This window comes from Pezoporus flaviventris, unplaced genomic scaffold (genome assembly GCF_033815535.1).
Source record: "Pezoporus flaviventris isolate CSIRO_AGI_PZ_B2104156 unplaced genomic scaffold, CSIRO_AGI_Pfla_v1 ptg000153l, whole genome shotgun sequence".
In the NCBI taxonomy this organism is placed as follows: Eukaryota; Metazoa; Chordata; class Aves; order Psittaciformes; family Psittacidae; genus Pezoporus; species Pezoporus flaviventris.
In genome coordinates, this window is record NW_026892701.1 from 907,114 (window position 1) to 924,466 (window position 17,353).

Consider the following 17,353-nt stretch of genomic DNA (forward strand, 5'->3'; position numbering starts at 1 on the left):
CAACCCTCTGTATCACCCACAAGTGATGTTTTGCAATCATTCATTTTTCTCTTTCTCTATCTCATTCTGCTCAGGGTATTCACAGTCAGCTCCTGTAGCTGAGGCATCAAGTTCCTCCACTTGTCTGTCCAGCTCATGGCAAGGCTTGACAAACTTTGCAGGCAGCCACCATGGACCTGTAGGTAGGAGGACACAAATATACCCCCTCCCCCAGATTATCAGTTCTTGAGAAGAAGACAGGTTAAAGTGTTTCCTTAAAGCAGAAGCATTCTGATGCAAAAGGAATATGAAGCAGCTGTAGAAGCAAACTGCGCAGTGTTAACAGTCGAGTTTGCTGTATCATTACCCATTTATTTTCCTTCTTTCTCTGCCACCCTGATGCTGCTTGGGTGATGGCTGATAAAGCTTGTGGTTGCACTACCCCTCTTGCTTTTTCAGTTAGCAGTTCTTGTTTCAACCCATCTATCTGTTCCTCCAGTTCTTGGATTCACCCCCAGGTTACTTTAAACACACTAAGCAGAGCTCCTCCCATGCGCCCAGCGTGTTGCAGGCACTCTTTAGGCTTTGTTTGTGGTGTCTCTACAAACTGCCTGAATACTTCAATAGATCGAGAGGGGTTTGGTTTGGTTTGGTTTTGTTTTGTTTTTTTCTTCACTCCTCGGCTCCAATGCCCATCCTGGCCATTCCATCAGTGGAGCACTGGGAGCTAAATTGGAGGGCAACTTCTTTTGAACATGGTTACTGAACTCGATCAAATAACTTTGGTTTTTTTTCCAAAGTCGCTCACCCTGCTTTGCATGGCTACAAATGCCGGCCTGCTTGGCAGCTGCTATAAATGTCTGCCTGCTCAGCAGCAGCCATAAATACCTGCTGTAACCACACTTTTGCATTAACCCTTTCTTGCCCAAAATGTTAATCTGCTGCCCATTAAAAACTTTTACACAAACCCGACAACAAAAAATACACAGAACACCGTCTGCCCTCAACACACACACACATGGGATCCCACAAGCACACTGCACACAACTATAATATTTGAAACATAAAATCCAGACAATCATTACTCCCACTACATGGTCCCACGTACAGAACGTAGCACAAGGACCCCGTGAAGACAATCAGGAAACCAGCTCTGAGCAGCATCATCGCAGTGCAAGGGGGCAGGCTCAACCTCAGCGGACATTCCCGCAGAGGCTCTGCCTCCCCACATCGCATGAGGCTTGGGCTTTTATACTGACCAAAATGCACACTCATTCCGATGCAGGTGGCCAGCCTATGTCGGAAGAAGTGGCCAGCAATATCTAGAAAGGTCTCCAAGGGTCGATAGAAACATAGACATATATATATTTGCCAACTTCTAGTACATGAGTACCACTGAGAGACTGTTGATTCGGAGAAAACTCCAGGAACAAACTCGCCAACAGAGTTTCAAGTTGACTGGGAAAGCACACAATACATCTGCATCCCCCACCGATCTTGCTTCTCCCTTTACAGCTGCCCATTTATCATGAGGATCTGTGGGATATAAATTGGCCTCCTTTTCTGGATCAATAGGCTCAGAGTCAAAAGGACTATCCAGGTCAGCATCAGAATTATCAGGCATCAGAACCTCATGAGCAGCAACAGCAGTCTGATGAAAGTGCACAGGCTCCTTCTTGGGGTAAATAGGGCCCGGGTCAAAAAGATTGTCTTCATCCCTGTCCTCAGTCTTTGCAGCCGTGGTGGTGACCAGCGGAGGTTTGGGGGGGTGGGGGCACTGGGCTCCACAGTATCATTTTTTGACTTTAGCGTTTCTAATGTAGTTCTCCAAATGACTAACAAATTTTTTGCAGTGTCATTGCCTTTTGTGGCTGCCTCCTGCTATTTAACTCCTGAACCATCCCACAAAGAGATCTCAAAAATGGTGGACTCATCAATCTCTGGACAGCGAGTCTTCAACCATTTCAACATTAACTTTAAGTCTGTCTCCTTAAAGGTTGCTCCCTTTTTCTTAAGAGGGACTGAAAACATCCGTAAAATGGAGGCTTAGTAAGATTCCCCCCATAGTCCTGTTCATGGCTGCTCACCTTTTCCAGGTGATCATTATGTCCAAACCTCTTCGGTGCTCCCCCACCGGCCTCCTCACCTCTCCCAGGTGATAGGTTCGTGTCCGGATGACTTTGGTGCTCCCCCACCGGACTACTCTGAGTTCAGCCAGGCTATGCCACCGGTTGTCAACTCCGACGATTTAGCCTGAGTTCCTCTTGTTCGGGCGCCATTTGTGGCGTATCAAAGACAGACTCCAGTTCTAGTGAAATCTGAAGACCTTTATTTCACGTCTTGCATCCCTTTTATAGTCTACTAAGTGCTAAGCAGTAACTTTCCACTCTCTTACTTCCTTATCATCCTGATTCAGCAAAACTTCTAAGGGTTACAAATGTTTACATCCTTTGGTCTGTTTCTGAGATGCACATCCTGCTTTATCTTGCAAACTGCCTGCTTTGTTTTGCTAACCGATTTTTACCCTTCATTGTTCTCTTTACAGTTCCCAAGGCTTAAGCCCAACCAGGGAAATAGGACCTGGTGTTTTCTTTACTGTTCCCAAGGCTTAAGCCGGACCAGGGCGATAATGCCAGGATCCGTTTCGCTAACTCTTTCTACCCTGTCACCCACAGTTGCTTGGGGAATGCTCCCTGTTCAGATAAGCCTCTGCTTGTCTATGTGTATCCCTTGTGGGTTTTTTAAAATTACATGAGTAACACACCTTAATCCAAAGTTCACAAGTTGGCTGTTCACAAACAGAGAAGGACTGGTGGGTGATGTGATGGTTGGAGGACATCTTGGGCAAAGCAATCATGAAATGATAGAATTTTCGCACCTTGGAGAAGGCAGGAAGAAGTTCAGTAAAGCCTCCGCCTTAGACTTCCAGAGGGCTGACTTTGGCCTGTTTAGGATGCTGGTTGAGAGAATCCTTTGGGAAATAACATTATTGAAGAACAAAGGGGTCCAGGAAGGCTGGACACTCTTCAAAAATGTAATCCTCAAGGCTCAGGAGCAGGCAGTCCCCATGTGCTGAAAATCAAATCGGTGGGGAAGAAGCCTGGATCAACAGGGAGATATTGCTGGAAGTCAGGAAAAAGAAAGAGAGTACATCACCTGTGGAAGAAGTGACTGTTACCCCATGAGTAGTACAAGGATGTTGTTAGGATATGCAGGGAGAAAGCTAGAAAAGCAAAGGCACAGCTGGAACTAAATCTGGCCACTGCCATAAAAGAGAATAAAAAATATTTTTACAAATATATTACCAATAAAAGGAGGGCCAAGGAGAACCTCTATCCTTTACTGGATACTGGGGGAAACCTAGTGACTGAGGATGAGGAAAATTCCAAGGTACTTAACGCTGCCTTTGCCTCAGTCTTTAATAATCACACCAGCCATCCTCAGGGTACTCAGTTCCCTGAGCTGGATGACAGATATGAGGAGCTGATTGAAGTCCTCATAATTCAAGAAGAAATATTGAAACAAGGAGCAAAACCGCTAAAATGGAAACAATAATCCATTAAACTCTAAGCAAGGATGGGTTTGGAACCACTGATTAAACACTTTGTAAATCATAGACACTTGAGAGAATGTCAACTGGAGTTTAAGACTCCCATATTGCTGGTGAAGAAGCCCTATTCAGATGAGTAGTGATTAGTATGGGTAACTTTAACTGTGAATCCAGCAACAATGTTGTCTGTTCCAGAAGAAACAGAGTTGGAATCATAGAATCATAGAATAGTTAGGGTTGGAAAGGACCTTAAGATCATCTAGTTACAACCCCCCTGCCATGGGCAGGGACACCTCCCACTAAACCATATCACCCAAGGCTCTGTCCAGCCCGACCTTGAACACTGCCAGGGATGGAGCATTCACAACTTCCCTGGGCAACCCATTCCAGTGCCTCACCACCCTCACAGTAAAGAACTTCTTCCTTATATCTAATCTAAACTTCCCCTGTTTAAGTTTGAACCTGTTACCCCTTGTCCTACCGCTGCAGTCCCTAATGAGGAATCCCTTCTGAGCATCCTTATAGGCCCCCTTCAGATACTGGAATGCTGCTATGAGGTCTCCACACAGCCTTCTCTTCTCCAGGCTGAACAGCCCCAACTTTCTCAGCCTCTCTTCATATGGGAGGTGCTCCAGCCTCCTGATCATCCTCATGGCCCTCCTCTAGACTTGTTCCAACAGTTCCATGTCCTTTTTTATGTTGAGGATGAGCCAAGGGGGGGGGGGGGGGGGGGGGGCACAAAATTACAAAATGGAATATATAAACCTTTAGAATCAGTTTTAAGTAATGTTAAGTTTGATGGATTTGTAACAGTAGCAATGGAAAATTACTGAGGTGCAAATAGAGTACAGCTAGAGAACATACTGAGAATTCTTGTATGTATATGTCATTATGTGGTATGCATATGTCATATGTATGTATAAGTCATTATAGTTGACGCAGTTTTAAGAAAAACAGTCTAGAAGAACAGGATGCAAGGATAAGGAGTATCTGGGAATGGCAGGTGTGCAGGATGGGCTACAGTTAAACTAACTGGTAAGTAGGAGGACAGGAGGATTATTATGTCTCTGGTGCTAACGAACCAATTAAGCCGGTATAAGCATCTACTGCACGTGCTTCAAAGGCTGCCAGAAGTGATGAAGATTGTTGGAAGAAGTAAACGACCCTCAGAGACCACCACCACAATTCTGTACGCATGCGGGGAACTTTCTGGAAAATAATGTAATCCATAGGTAACCTCATGAATATGTATGTATGCCCAGTGGTTATATAAGGATGGCTTGCGTAGCAATACGGGGACACGCAGGGGACACGCATTAGGAGGAGCTATCCCCTGTGCCTCCCGGGGCCGCAATAAAGAATACCTGCTTGTCAGCTTGAAACTCTGTTGGCGAGTTTGTTCCTGGAGTTTTCTCCGAATCAAGGACACCAGACCGGTATACAATATTCCAAGTGAGGTATCACAAGAGCAGAGTAGAAGGGCAGGATCACCTCCTTCGACCTGCTGGTCACACTCCTTTTGATGCAGCCCAGGATATGGTTGGCTTTCTGGGCTGCGAGTGCACACTGAGCCTGGATCATGTTCAGTTTCTCATCAACCAACACCCCCAAGTCCTTCTCCACAGGGCTGCTCTGAATCTCTTCTCTGCCCAACCTGTAGCTGTGCCTGGGATTGCTCTGACCCAGGTGTAGGACCTTCCACTTGGCTTGGTTAAACTTCATAAGTTTGGCATCAGCTCACCTCACAAGCGTGTCATGTCCCTCTGGATGGCATTCCTTCCCTCCATTGTATCAACCGAACCACACAGCTTGGTTTCATTAGCAAACTTGCTGAGGGCACACTCAATCCCACTGTCCATGTCTCCAACAATGATGTTGAACAAGATCGGTCCCAACACCGATCCCTGAAGGACACCACTCGTTACTGGTCTCCAACTGGACATTGAGCTGTTGCTGAAGGAGGAGCCTGAGAGTGTGTGTGTGAGTGAGGTGTCTAAAGGGGCACTGGTTGGCTCACTGGAGCTGCCTGCTGGGAAGGGACTCTGGTCCTAGCAGTTAAAAGCCTCGGGCGGTGTGTGTGAGACTCCTTCAGTGGTGTGTGAATGCTCAGGCAGCAGCTTCTCCCCTGAGATGCCATTGAGGAGGGGCACAAGAAGCCAGGATGGAGCATAGCCAGGACAGCTGAGCTGAACTATCCAAAGGGATATTCTATACCATAGAACATCATGCTCAGTATATAAACTGGGGGGGAGTTACCAAGAAGGGGCTGATTACTGCTCGGGGATGAGCTGGGCATTGGTCAGCAGGTGGTGAGAAATTGTATTGTGTGTCACTTGGGTTTTTTTTTTGGTGGGGTTTATTCCATCCTCTCTGTCTCTCTCTCTTTATTTCCTATTTTTATTGTTGTTGTTGAATTATATTTTACTTTTATTTCAGTTATTAAACTGTTCTTATCTCTACCCACAGCTTTTTACCTTTTTAATGATTTTTCTCCCCATGCCACTGGCAAGTGGGGGGAGAGTAAGCGGGCATCTGCATGGCACTTACTTGCCGGCTGGGTTTAATCCACAACACTCCCCCATGGATTAGGTCTCCAAGAAGAAATGATAAAAGGTAGAGTTGTTAATAATAGGTGTCCAATAGATGGCTCACAAAGGATGGAGTTGATGGCAGTGCTGAGTACAAATACTAGATTAGTTTCACAACCAGCAATTCTGTCCATCAAGCAAATAAGCACCACACAGCCACTCACTCACTCCCAGCCCTCCAGCAGGACAGGGAAGAGAACTGGATGACTCAAACTCATGAGTTGAGATAAAGACAACTTAATGGGAAAGAAAAGGAAGAAAATAATAATGATAATGATATATGAATTAGAATATACAAACCAGTGATGCACAATGCGATTGCTTACTGCTCACTGACCAATGCCTAGCCAGTTCCCAAGCAGCAGCCTCTGTCCAGCTTTCCCCCCAGTTTATATACTGAGCATGACATTATATGGTACGGAATATCCCTTTAGCCAGTTTATGTCAGCTGTCCTGGCTGTGTCACCTCCCAGCCAACTTCTTGTGCCACTCCAGCCTTCTCAATGGCAGGGCATGAGAAGCTGAAAAGTCCTTGATTTAGTATAAACACTACTTAGTGACAACTAAAAACATCAGTGTGTTATCAACATTATTCTCATACTCAATCCAAAACACAACACTATACCAGCTACTAGGAATAAAATTAACCCTATCCCAGCCAAAACCAGGACACAGTTTAATTTGGTTAAATTACAGTAATCACTGTAATACTATAGTTAGTTGTGCATCTCTGGCATGACAATTTTTCAATTGTTATCTGTACTCCGGTTCAGAAATTATCCCATACTGGTTTAGGCAACATACTAACTGGCTAGCTCTAATATAAATGTTTACAATACAACCCACATTTTTAATTCAGTATCCAATTGCTTCACTTCCTGCACAAGTACCAAATGGAAACCAGCTATGTGCTACTGCCTTCTAAGCTTTCTCCACTATTTTAAATATGCTTGTAGGAATCGTCTTTTTCTTGAGTACTTATGATGGCCTTACATAAGACTTATGAAGGACTATTTATTCTGAGTATAACGTGATTTGGAGAAAACTCCAGGAACTCGCCAACAAAGATTTAAGTTGAAAAGCAGGTATTCTTTATTGCAGCGCCGGGAGACACAGGGGATAGCTTCTCCAAGCATGTCTCTGCCAGGCATCAACCAGGCTGTGATTATATTGTCTTTAAACATACTGTCCTGGGTTCAGCAGTAGCAGTCATGTTTTTCCTTTGTGTTAACTGGTGCAGTGCTGTGTTTTGACTTCTAGCTTGAGAACAGTGTTGGTGAAGCCGATGTTTTCGGTTGTTGCTAAGTGATGTTTACCCTGACCAAGGACTCTGTGAGGCTCATGCTCTGCCAGGGAGGAGGGGAAGCTGTGAGGAAGCAGAGACGGGGCGCCTGCCCCGGGCTGGCCGGGGAGGTATTCCATACCACAGCACGTCATGCCCGGGATGGGGGGGTAACTGGGAGTTACAGGGAAGGACAGGGGCTTCCGGGTGGAACTCGCTTTCTTGGCCGGTGGTATCGTATTCTCTTCCCTTGTTATTTTCCCTTATCATTGTTTTAGCTGATAGTAGCGGTGGTGATTTGTTGCTGGACTGTTCTTGTCTTAACCCGTAGGAGTTGCACTCCCTTGATCCTCCTCCCCATTCCTCTGGGAGCGGGGAAGGGGAGAGCCCCGGTGAGGGGGGGGGGGAGACGGACACGGACCTCGATTGTTGTCAGCTCGGCACCACTCACTGGGAGTGAGTGAACAAGTTACCTGACTGGGTTTAAACCACGACACATACATATTCATTAGATTACACACATTACATCATACTTCTTAGACAATGTCTCCTGTATGCATACAAAAATGTGGTTAGTGGGCTTTCGGAACACCGGTGATTATTTCTTCATCACTTTGTTTTAGGATCATTGTTATATCAGTAACCACCAAGTGGTTCTGGCAAAGCTTTTTTTAGTAATTTTTGTTTTCTCTATAGTTGCTAAGAAAGCCCAAGGTTCTTGAGGTTACTTATTTACAACCCTATTCTTCAATCAACCCCATTCTTCAATCCACCTTATTCTTCAATCAACCCCACTCTTCACATGCTTTTTTAATAGATTCTCAGTGAAGATATAGAAAGATATCTCCATTGTTACTATATTTCCATTTAGAGGAAGATATTGATCTTAAGATCCTTCTCTGCACTCAGTTTAAAATAATAAAGGCTGGAATCAGTCTCCTGATGGACTGCTGTTATAATTTCATAAAATTATACATAGTTGTAAAAGCATTTAATTGCCCATCCCAAAATGCAATTGAGCAGGTCACAATTTTTATCCTCATGTCACTTATCACTCATTCATGACAGATATATCCTTTTATTTTCCATTTAGATATTTGTTAGTAATATGCAAAAGATATTTGATGCTCTTATTAATGCAGTTTTGAAGCATATACACAGTACAGGATTCCCTGCTGAAACTTCCAAATACCTGTAGTCAATTTGAGTTTGAATTCTATATTGTTGAAAAGACAATTGTAAGCAGTCCTATTACACTAAGGCCAGTAATTATTTTGTGTTTATATTTACTGGAAAAATAATACACTGACTCATGATTTTACATACTCTAATGCTATGTGTATGGAAAATCTGTGGAGATATTTGCAGTTTCCTAGCTGTGAATTGTCAGTTTTCATTCACATACAAATTACTTTTTATACAGTTTTTTTATTATTATTTATATATTGATATATTATGTTTTGATGTTTGCTAATCAGGAAACTTTGCCTTTAAGACAACCAGGTGCAGGGGCGTGGTGCCTCTTCAGGGCAGGCCCTCAGTGGAGGCCAGATTCCATTCTCCCTCAGGGAGGGGTGCCCAGGGATATAGGTGTTGCCCCGAGAGAGACACATAAATAACACCCAGCCTAAATGGTCTCAAAATGTCTTAGTCGTCTTTACAAGTGAGGAAAGGTGTAACAGGGTTTAAACATTCTTCAAGAAATAAAATCTCCCATTAGTTTTACAAATACATATATATACATACTTATACAAACTTTCCTTCTTTCAAATGTTCCATATAGTCAGAATATAGTCAGATAGGATACATCTGTGGTGTACTGAATCCAGCTCTATGCACAACACAGGAGTGAGGCTATATACTTGCCTGGCAAGCAATCCCCTTCTGATAGTTTCTCTTGTGTGTATTTTCTTTTCCCTTCTGTGTTGCATTGTCAACAAATTAACAAATACTTTTCTTAACCCCTTCTTAGTCATTAGTCTATACCTTAGGACTTTGGCAGATAGCTGTTACTTCTAAATAAATATCACTGGAGAACTTATAAACAACACATAGTAGAACAAACTGATTATTTCAGTTGAAAGGAATTACAAGTACTGCATGTTACTCATTTAACAGTAGACAACCAACAGATTACAATTTGTTATTCTAAAAAAAACCTGATTAGGAGGGCATACTGAAAGGGTAATTTGCTCTACTCAGACATACTGATGGCCTCCAAATTAACTGTAAGCACTCAAGACATATAATTGTGCATAGCACTGTGAAAACATCTTCCTAATTCAGAAGGGCAATCAAAAAGGACTTGTAAGATATTCATTACTTAAGATGGTATGCTGACTAATGATAAAAATCAACAATGTTGTCTGATGGTTTACTGTCATGTCAGTACCAAGTTCAGATGCTAGTTGCAATTTTTCCAAAACATCACAGAAAACATATCTCAAAAAAATAAATATCTTTAGCTATGTGGAGGAAATGAGACTGGCTTGATTAGTGCAAAGAAAGATACAAAGATGATAGAGTGGTGGTTCCCCCAGTCTTTGTTGGCTTGTGAGCAAGAATGCTGAAGATGCAGCAAATTTAATATCATACCTTGCTCCTCTGACAGTTTCACTTTTAATTTCCTGTGACAGTGAGAAACATTAAAACATGTCGCAGACAATGGGTTTGCTATAAGACATGACTTGCTTGGATAGAGCAATATGAAATTATTGTTACAGGGAAGGTTTATCAGGAAGTATCTGTATACGATTAGGTAACAGTATGGATAACATCCATGGATAATAATTATCTGTATGGGCAAAAATTGTATATGTCATTTATTGACAGTTCTTATTAGGATAAAATATTTACAAAGGATATTTTGGGTTTCAGAACAAAAGCCAACATTATGGAGATGAGGGCTGAAAAAAATTTCCTCATAGGTTTATGATCACATAATTGTCCATTATGTGGGTTCTTCTATTTTCGCTAAGTCACAAAGCAAATAAGGAAAAAATGGCTGTCAGCTGATACCCGATTCAGGACTACATTGCTCACCATTAAAAATCTGAAGATATTTATTAAGTAGTGATTTTGAATCCAATTATGTCAATGGGAGAGGGTACATAGAGATTAAATTTATGGCCCTTGTAGTGTCTTTTCTCACTAAAAATGTAAAATTAAATGACAGTTTTACATGCCTTCTACACTGAGCACAATAAAGAGTTGGTTAAGAAAGCTGAGTCAGACATTGTCTACTGGGGAAGGTTACAATATTGTTTGAGGAAAGTATTTTTTTCGTAGGACTGCTGTGCCCTCATTTTGGGAAGGGATTTTGATCAGTTGATCCATATGTCACAAATTCATTGACCAATCATATCCTTTCTTTATACTTGATTCAGATGCTGTTTGCTATGGACCTGACAGTGCAGCAAATGTTTCAGGCACAGAGCAGTTGTACATCCACTGAATATTGCTTGTAACCTGCACCACACTCCCATTTTTCTTTTTTCTGGCCTAACGTTTAGGAGGAAATTCAGCAGGACCTTGATTGATAGAGAATTGGGCAGAGAGAAACCTAATAAGGTTCAACAAGGGCAAGTGTAGGGTACTGAACCTGAGGAGGGAAGAACCCCAAATACCAGACAGGTTGGGGGCTGGCCTGCTAGAGAGCAGTTCAGCTGAGAAGGACCTGGAATATTGGTGGATAAGTTGACTATGAGCTGGGGGTGTGCCTTTGCAGCTAAGAAAGCCAATAGTATCCTGGGGTGCATTGGGAGAAGTGTGCCAGCAGGTCCGAGGGAGGTGATCCATCCCCTCTACTTGGCCCTGTGAGGCCACATCTGAGTACTGCATCCAGTGCTGGGCTCCTCAGTACAAGAAAAGACAAGCAGCTACTGAAGAGGGTCCAGCAGGAGGCACAAGGATGATCAGGGGCCTGAAGCATCTCTCTCATGAGGAGAGATTGCAGGAGCTGGGCTTTTTTAGTCTAGAAAAGAGAAGGCTGAGAGGGGATCTCATTAATGCATATAAATATCACAAAGGTAGGTGCCAGGGGGGCTGGTGCCAGACTCCAGTGGTGCCCAGCAACAGGATGAGGAGCAATGGCCATAAACTAAAACACAAGAAGTTTCACCTTGCATGAGGAAGAACTTCTTTACATTGTGTGCGGCAGAGCACTGGAACAGGCTGCCCAGGAGGGTCATGAAGCCTCCCTCTCTGGAGACATTCAAAATCCACCTGGATGCATTCTTGTGTAACCTGCTGTATCCCTGCCTTGTCAGGGAGCTTGGACTAGATGATCTCCAGAGGGCCCTTCCAACCCTAATGATTCTGTGAAATTCTGATATGTTGAGAATTTATTTCATGAAGAAAAAGCTTTTCCTTTTTGGTTACTCATTTGCATTTTTGCATATATTATATTTGTAATTCAATGTATATAAATATTTATCACAGAATTTAATATTCTAGGACCACAAGATACACAGATAAATACATACATACACCTACATATATATGAATTTTAAAATCCACATCAGGTAGAGAAAGAAGATCCTTTACTGAAATATATATTTTATTAATAAATAGGATTACAGAATTTAGAATAAAATTCACATACTTCTAAAAATATTCCAAATTTTCTTAAATGCTTTTATACATTATACATAAATATGATATAGAACTAAACAAAAATCATGCTTTTTAAAATAATGAAAGATATTTTCATTCTCTAAAACCTGATAACTACATTATTGTATTGATTTTTTTCATTTTTTTTCCTTTTTTAATTTCCTTTTAGTCTTACACCTTATGGTAGACTCTACTTAATTCATATTGTCAGCATATATGAACAGTTGCAAGAAAGAGAATGTGATTTTCAAAACAGATGACAACAGGTGCTGGAGAGAATATCACATATGAAAATAGAAGATAAAGAGTGATGCACCCCTCTTACCTACTTAATAGACTTATATAATGTTCCTGGAATATTTTGCTAAATTCCCTGATAGCTAATTTAATAAGGAGGTGAGAAAAGGTAGGGCAAGTGTGGGAATTTTGTAATACTTTACAAATTCACAAAAACTGGAACTTAATACGTCCATCAAATTGCATACTATCACTCTGGGGACTATTAAGACAGGCTTTCTAGTATTGGAATTGTGAAAAAGGTTGGTAGTTAAAAGCATCGGTTGAATAAAGGTCACACCAACAGAATAGAAAATGCAATATATCGATGCCATGAAATGATAGAATATTAGGTTCTTATAAGCAAGTGAAGTATCCTACTGTTTTTATTTGTTGCAAACATATTTTATTTCTTCTGTATATAACTATTCAAATATCATTTTCAAGATTACCAGCATTAAAAGTTACTAGTGACTAGTATATATTTATTCCCTACATTTCAATTTCCAGTTTAAGGAGAAGATACTTCACTCATGGAAATTATTACATTTTCCCCCTTTTCCTATGAGCCAAAGACATCTCTTTTAGGAAGAGAATACAAGGATATAATAAAAATGTGCGTTATCGAGTAAACCCAAATCCAGCAAAAGCAAATAAAACATGTAGAATGGGGGTGGGGGGGAAACAAACTACCGTACAGGACAAACTAGGCACATACTGAGATTGCCGGGTGGAGGCAGGCTTGTCCGCTTTCAGAGAAACGGAATTCTCATTTTAGGATTGAGGGAGCGATAGGGAAGTATGTGTGTGGGGGAGGGATTAACGGTCATTAGTACTTCCGTAGGGGGTGGTTACTTCGGAGGGTGGTAGGGGTGCAGTTGGTGAAGGACATTTAGGGATTGTGTTGGTTACAGGTAGTGAGGGGTGTTTATGTTGAGCAACATCTGTCTCCTAGATAGCGCTGCTGCCGCCGTTGTGGCTGCTATGGTGGATGTTTTCATGTTGCTTGGTGCATAATTTAGAGCAGACGAGAAGTTAGAAGCGGTGACTATTAGAGGCAGAGCTGTATTGCTAGGTGCTTCCTCTCTTTCTCCTTGTCCGTGTGTGGTATCAAGGCACCTTCCCTGCCCTTGCCCAGCAGTGCCTGGGGTGGGGGTTCCCAGGTAGAGAGCGTCTGTGTCCCCCGAGGCTGGTGCTCTGGTGGGGTGTGTGTGCGCGCGTTTTTAGGGTGGGGGTTGTGTCTGAATCAGTTAGGAAGAATGACTTTGGAGCCCATAATGGCGTGCTGCCTAAGCGAGGAAGCCAAGGAAGCCCGACGGATTAACGACGAGATCGAGCGGCAGCTGCGCCGGGACAAGCGGGACGCCCGTCGAGAACTGAAACTATTGCTGCTGGGTGAGTAAGGGCTGCTGTCGGCACACACGCCTTAAGTGCCGCTGGGGGTGCAGCCGATATCGTCGCCCCGGGCTCCCTCCGGCTAGCCCTACCGGCGCGTTACCGGCGCGATCGGTTCGGTTTCCCCCGGGTGCTTGCAACTTCGCCGCAGGGCGGCTGTGGCGATGGCGGCGGCGGCGACCCGCTCGTCGTTTCTCCACCACCGCGTTGTGTATGTGCACGCCCGCCCGTGTGAAGGCTCCGCCGAGGCGCTTATGGCTGGGTAAATAATTATGGTTCCTATGGGTGGGTTTGATATGGTAGGGAACCCGGCCTTCCAAAATGGAGAGAGAATGGATAGCTGGTGAGTGAGGCAGTTTTGGGGGAATATGATGGTGATGATGGGTGTATGAGAGTGATGGTAAGGAAGCAGATTAATGAAAGAACTCGCAGGGAGAGTTGCTATGCAGAATAATGGTGGCCGGCTTTAATATCTGTATTGTTCTGTGAGCCTTGGAAAGGTTGTTGGATCACCAGTTGCATTTGTTATTTGTCTTTTTTTTATTATTATTTTTATGTTTTTATTTAATGAGGCAAACTGGGATAAAGGGCTTACGCCTGGATTGTAGATTGATTTTACTTTTCATTTAAAGCAAAAGGAGAAAGAAACCATAATAACCCAGATGCACCCATGAAGCTGAGGAGTATGCTGGAGGATAACAGCATCTTTAATACCTTTGGAATCCACCCACTCTTCAGGAAATAAGATCTATTGTATCATTTCTCTTTAATCATAACAGAGGTTGTTACTTTGGAGCCACAAGTGTGAAAAGGCAGTGTTTGTTTAATAGGAATTTGGCTTGTGTTAAAATAAGCCTTTTGAATTAAAATATATTTGTCTATATTTGTGCTCTACTGCATTGTTTAGTTCTTAGGTTACTACAGATTCTGCCTTAGACTAGCAGGCCTTGAAATATGTCTGCACCAGTGTTTGGTGTGTAAATGAATAGGAATGTTCTAAGTGGATGTGGGGTGTTTATGCCAGACTTTTGTCTTGCATCATGTACATGAAAGTAATGATTTATATTGAGAGAATAAACTGCCTTTTTAATAAGTTAAGGAGAGTTAATAGGAATCCAGAATTCATTTTAATGCTTGCTCGTGAATGTGTTGTTTCTTACTTTAAATAATTCAGTTGGTCTTTTGTATATGGAGAAAGGTATTGTGATCCTTAACTGATATGGAAAAAGGAGAGGTAGAGACAGATACAGTGCTACCAGTAATAACATTCTGTCTCAGTTTGGCCTACTTTTTGGTTGATAGAATTGTGTGCTGTGGCTATTTCAAGATCCAAACTGAAGATAAAATAGAAGACTGATAGCTTGCATTTGTTTAATTTAATGGATGTTTAAGTATAATTACTTAAAAATACACATTTGTTACAGGAGAGGTGGTTGAAGTTTGACTTGTTTCTCAGGTCCAAATTGTTCCTGTGTTTCCTGGTTTCCTCGCTAGAGGTTTCTCACAAGTTTTTAAAATGCATGCAACTTATTGAATGATACCAACATATACCACCCAGAGAAGGAATTCAGAGATTTGCTTCTACAATCAGTAGTACAGAACTTGTATTGTTTTATAAGATCCACCTGCTGGTAATATTAAGTGTATGGATATGTAATGGTAGATTAGGGCCTAATTGTGGCATTACTTTAGACTGAATGAAATAAAGTGTTTTCAGAGCAAATAGATAAGAAGCCATAACTTAGAAAGCTTTGGAGGAAGCTCACTGTGATTGCCTTTATGAATATTTTCTGCATGTATCACTATCCTATCAACCATGCTTTTGAAGATGTAAGCATGATGTACAAGAAACCAAGAGTAAAAATAAACATTCTGCTTTGTACTTAATACTATATCTGTATTTGAGTAGAAACCAGCATAAAAATTGTGTACACATTTTTTGTATTGTACTTTTTCAACCTCGGTCGTATATTTGATCGAAAGTGTTTGTGCATGTATAGCTGTTTAACAGTTAATGATCTCATCTTGTAAAATGCAGTATAGCAGTGAACCACTGTTTGAAGTCACAGGGTAGGATAGAGATTAAAGTTTCAATTTATTAAGAAAAAAAAAAGGTCCCATAGCAAAACTCCCTAAGAAAATTGTTTTAATTAGCAGGTTTCTTTTAGTTATCTGACAGTACTTTTTTCAGTCACACTCACTGTTTCGCCAGCACAGTCACTTGTTCAGTTCTTAATTTTTTTATTTGTTTGCATCATTTATGTAGTTGAGAAGGACAGGACCAATTTAAAAATAGGAGAATAATAATAACAACTCTGAGACTGGGAACATAAATGTCTGAAATAGCTTAAATTTAATCCATTTTATTAATTAACTTGACCTCTACTGTTCCAGTGCATATCTTTGTCTCAAAACTTAATGTTGCAACTTAACAAAAATTTATCCTTTTAATCATAGGGAGAGAACACAGCTTAAACTGAGCTGTGTTAATTGACCTTGCGTGCTCTTTGAGCTTGTTGCAAGTGCAAAGTGAAAGTTATTAATTCAAAAAGTTATAAGGAACAAATGAGCATTTCTATGCCGCTTTTTTCCCTTAAAAAAAAAAAGATATATATACAAATGCACATATGTAGAAAATACAAAGAAAAAATTCTTGGGCAGGAAAGACAATTCCCCCCCAACTTGTAGAAATTACAGTGCTTCCTTGCAAAGTGAAATATTTCCCTCCTAACTGTAGGTTGCTGTTACTGTGTGACGCACACTATCTGTGTGCACCCTTTTTGTGTATTAATAATATCTTTTTACTTTTCATGGGATCAAAGAGTTTAAAATGTTGAAAGTAATTTCTGAAAAACTTTTCTGGTTTTGTTTATGGTAAGATTATATTTTAAACTGTTAAGAAATGAACCCTCTCTGTGATTAAACATTAAAATACCAATTTTAGGTACTGCATTGAACATTGTTGTCCTGTTCTAATCTATTAAGCAAATAATCTTTTTTTTTAATTACTGTAATTCTAAAAACTGAGAACTCTAACATATGCACTGAAGCATATTATAAAGGCATAGTACTAGTTCAGCTAGCACAGCTTGACTAATGTTTAAGGTACTTTGAACCAAATTCAGTGTTCTACTGAATTTGGTTTTCATCTCCTTGTATTTTTAAAATTCTTCTGGATTTCATTACTACTGAACATTTCATAAAACGTTATGATTGTTCTCCAGAGTGTAAAGTTTAATATCCATCTGTTGTTTGCTGTTACTGTTACAGTATGAAAAAAAATTTTTTTAGTGTTTTATATTGATATGTACCAAACAGTGTACAGTTTTCTGCATGCCTGTGTTTTAAGCATGTATGCATGCAGTAAGAGCCATGTGCTCTAGCTTTCGATGTATATAATTTTGACTGTCATCACTGGAAGTTTTGCCTGGTCTCAGAAAGCACTGTTTGGGCCTACGTGTTAGGTTGTAGCCATAAACCTTCACTGCTGGACATACTATGCCTTTACACTGTATATACTTCTGATTATTTTCTTATCAGAAGGTATCTTGACTAAGAAAATAATTAGTAATATCTTGCTAGCTATGTCTGTATGTGTATTAACTCTGGTAAAATTAAGTGTTGGAGGGCTTGACAGCTTGTTTGCTTTTTTGTATCATACTTGCAGGT

At 41.2% G+C, this 17,353-nt stretch overlaps 1 protein-coding gene across 1 annotated transcript in view; it reads left to right on the top strand.

Annotated features, from left to right (window-relative positions):
* Positions 1-13,283: 13,283 nt before the first annotated feature.
* The window catches only part of LOC133283090 (guanine nucleotide-binding protein G(q) subunit alpha-like), a 133,278-nt gene continuing 129,208 nt past the window's right edge, over positions 13,284-17,353 (top strand). Inside the window, exon 1 of the mRNA XM_061479575.1 lies at positions 13,284-13,684. Within this exon, the coding sequence (XP_061335559.1) occupies positions 13,549-13,684 (136 nt within the window). The 5' untranslated portion in view covers positions 13,284-13,548. The remainder of the gene's footprint in view (positions 13,685-17,353) is intronic.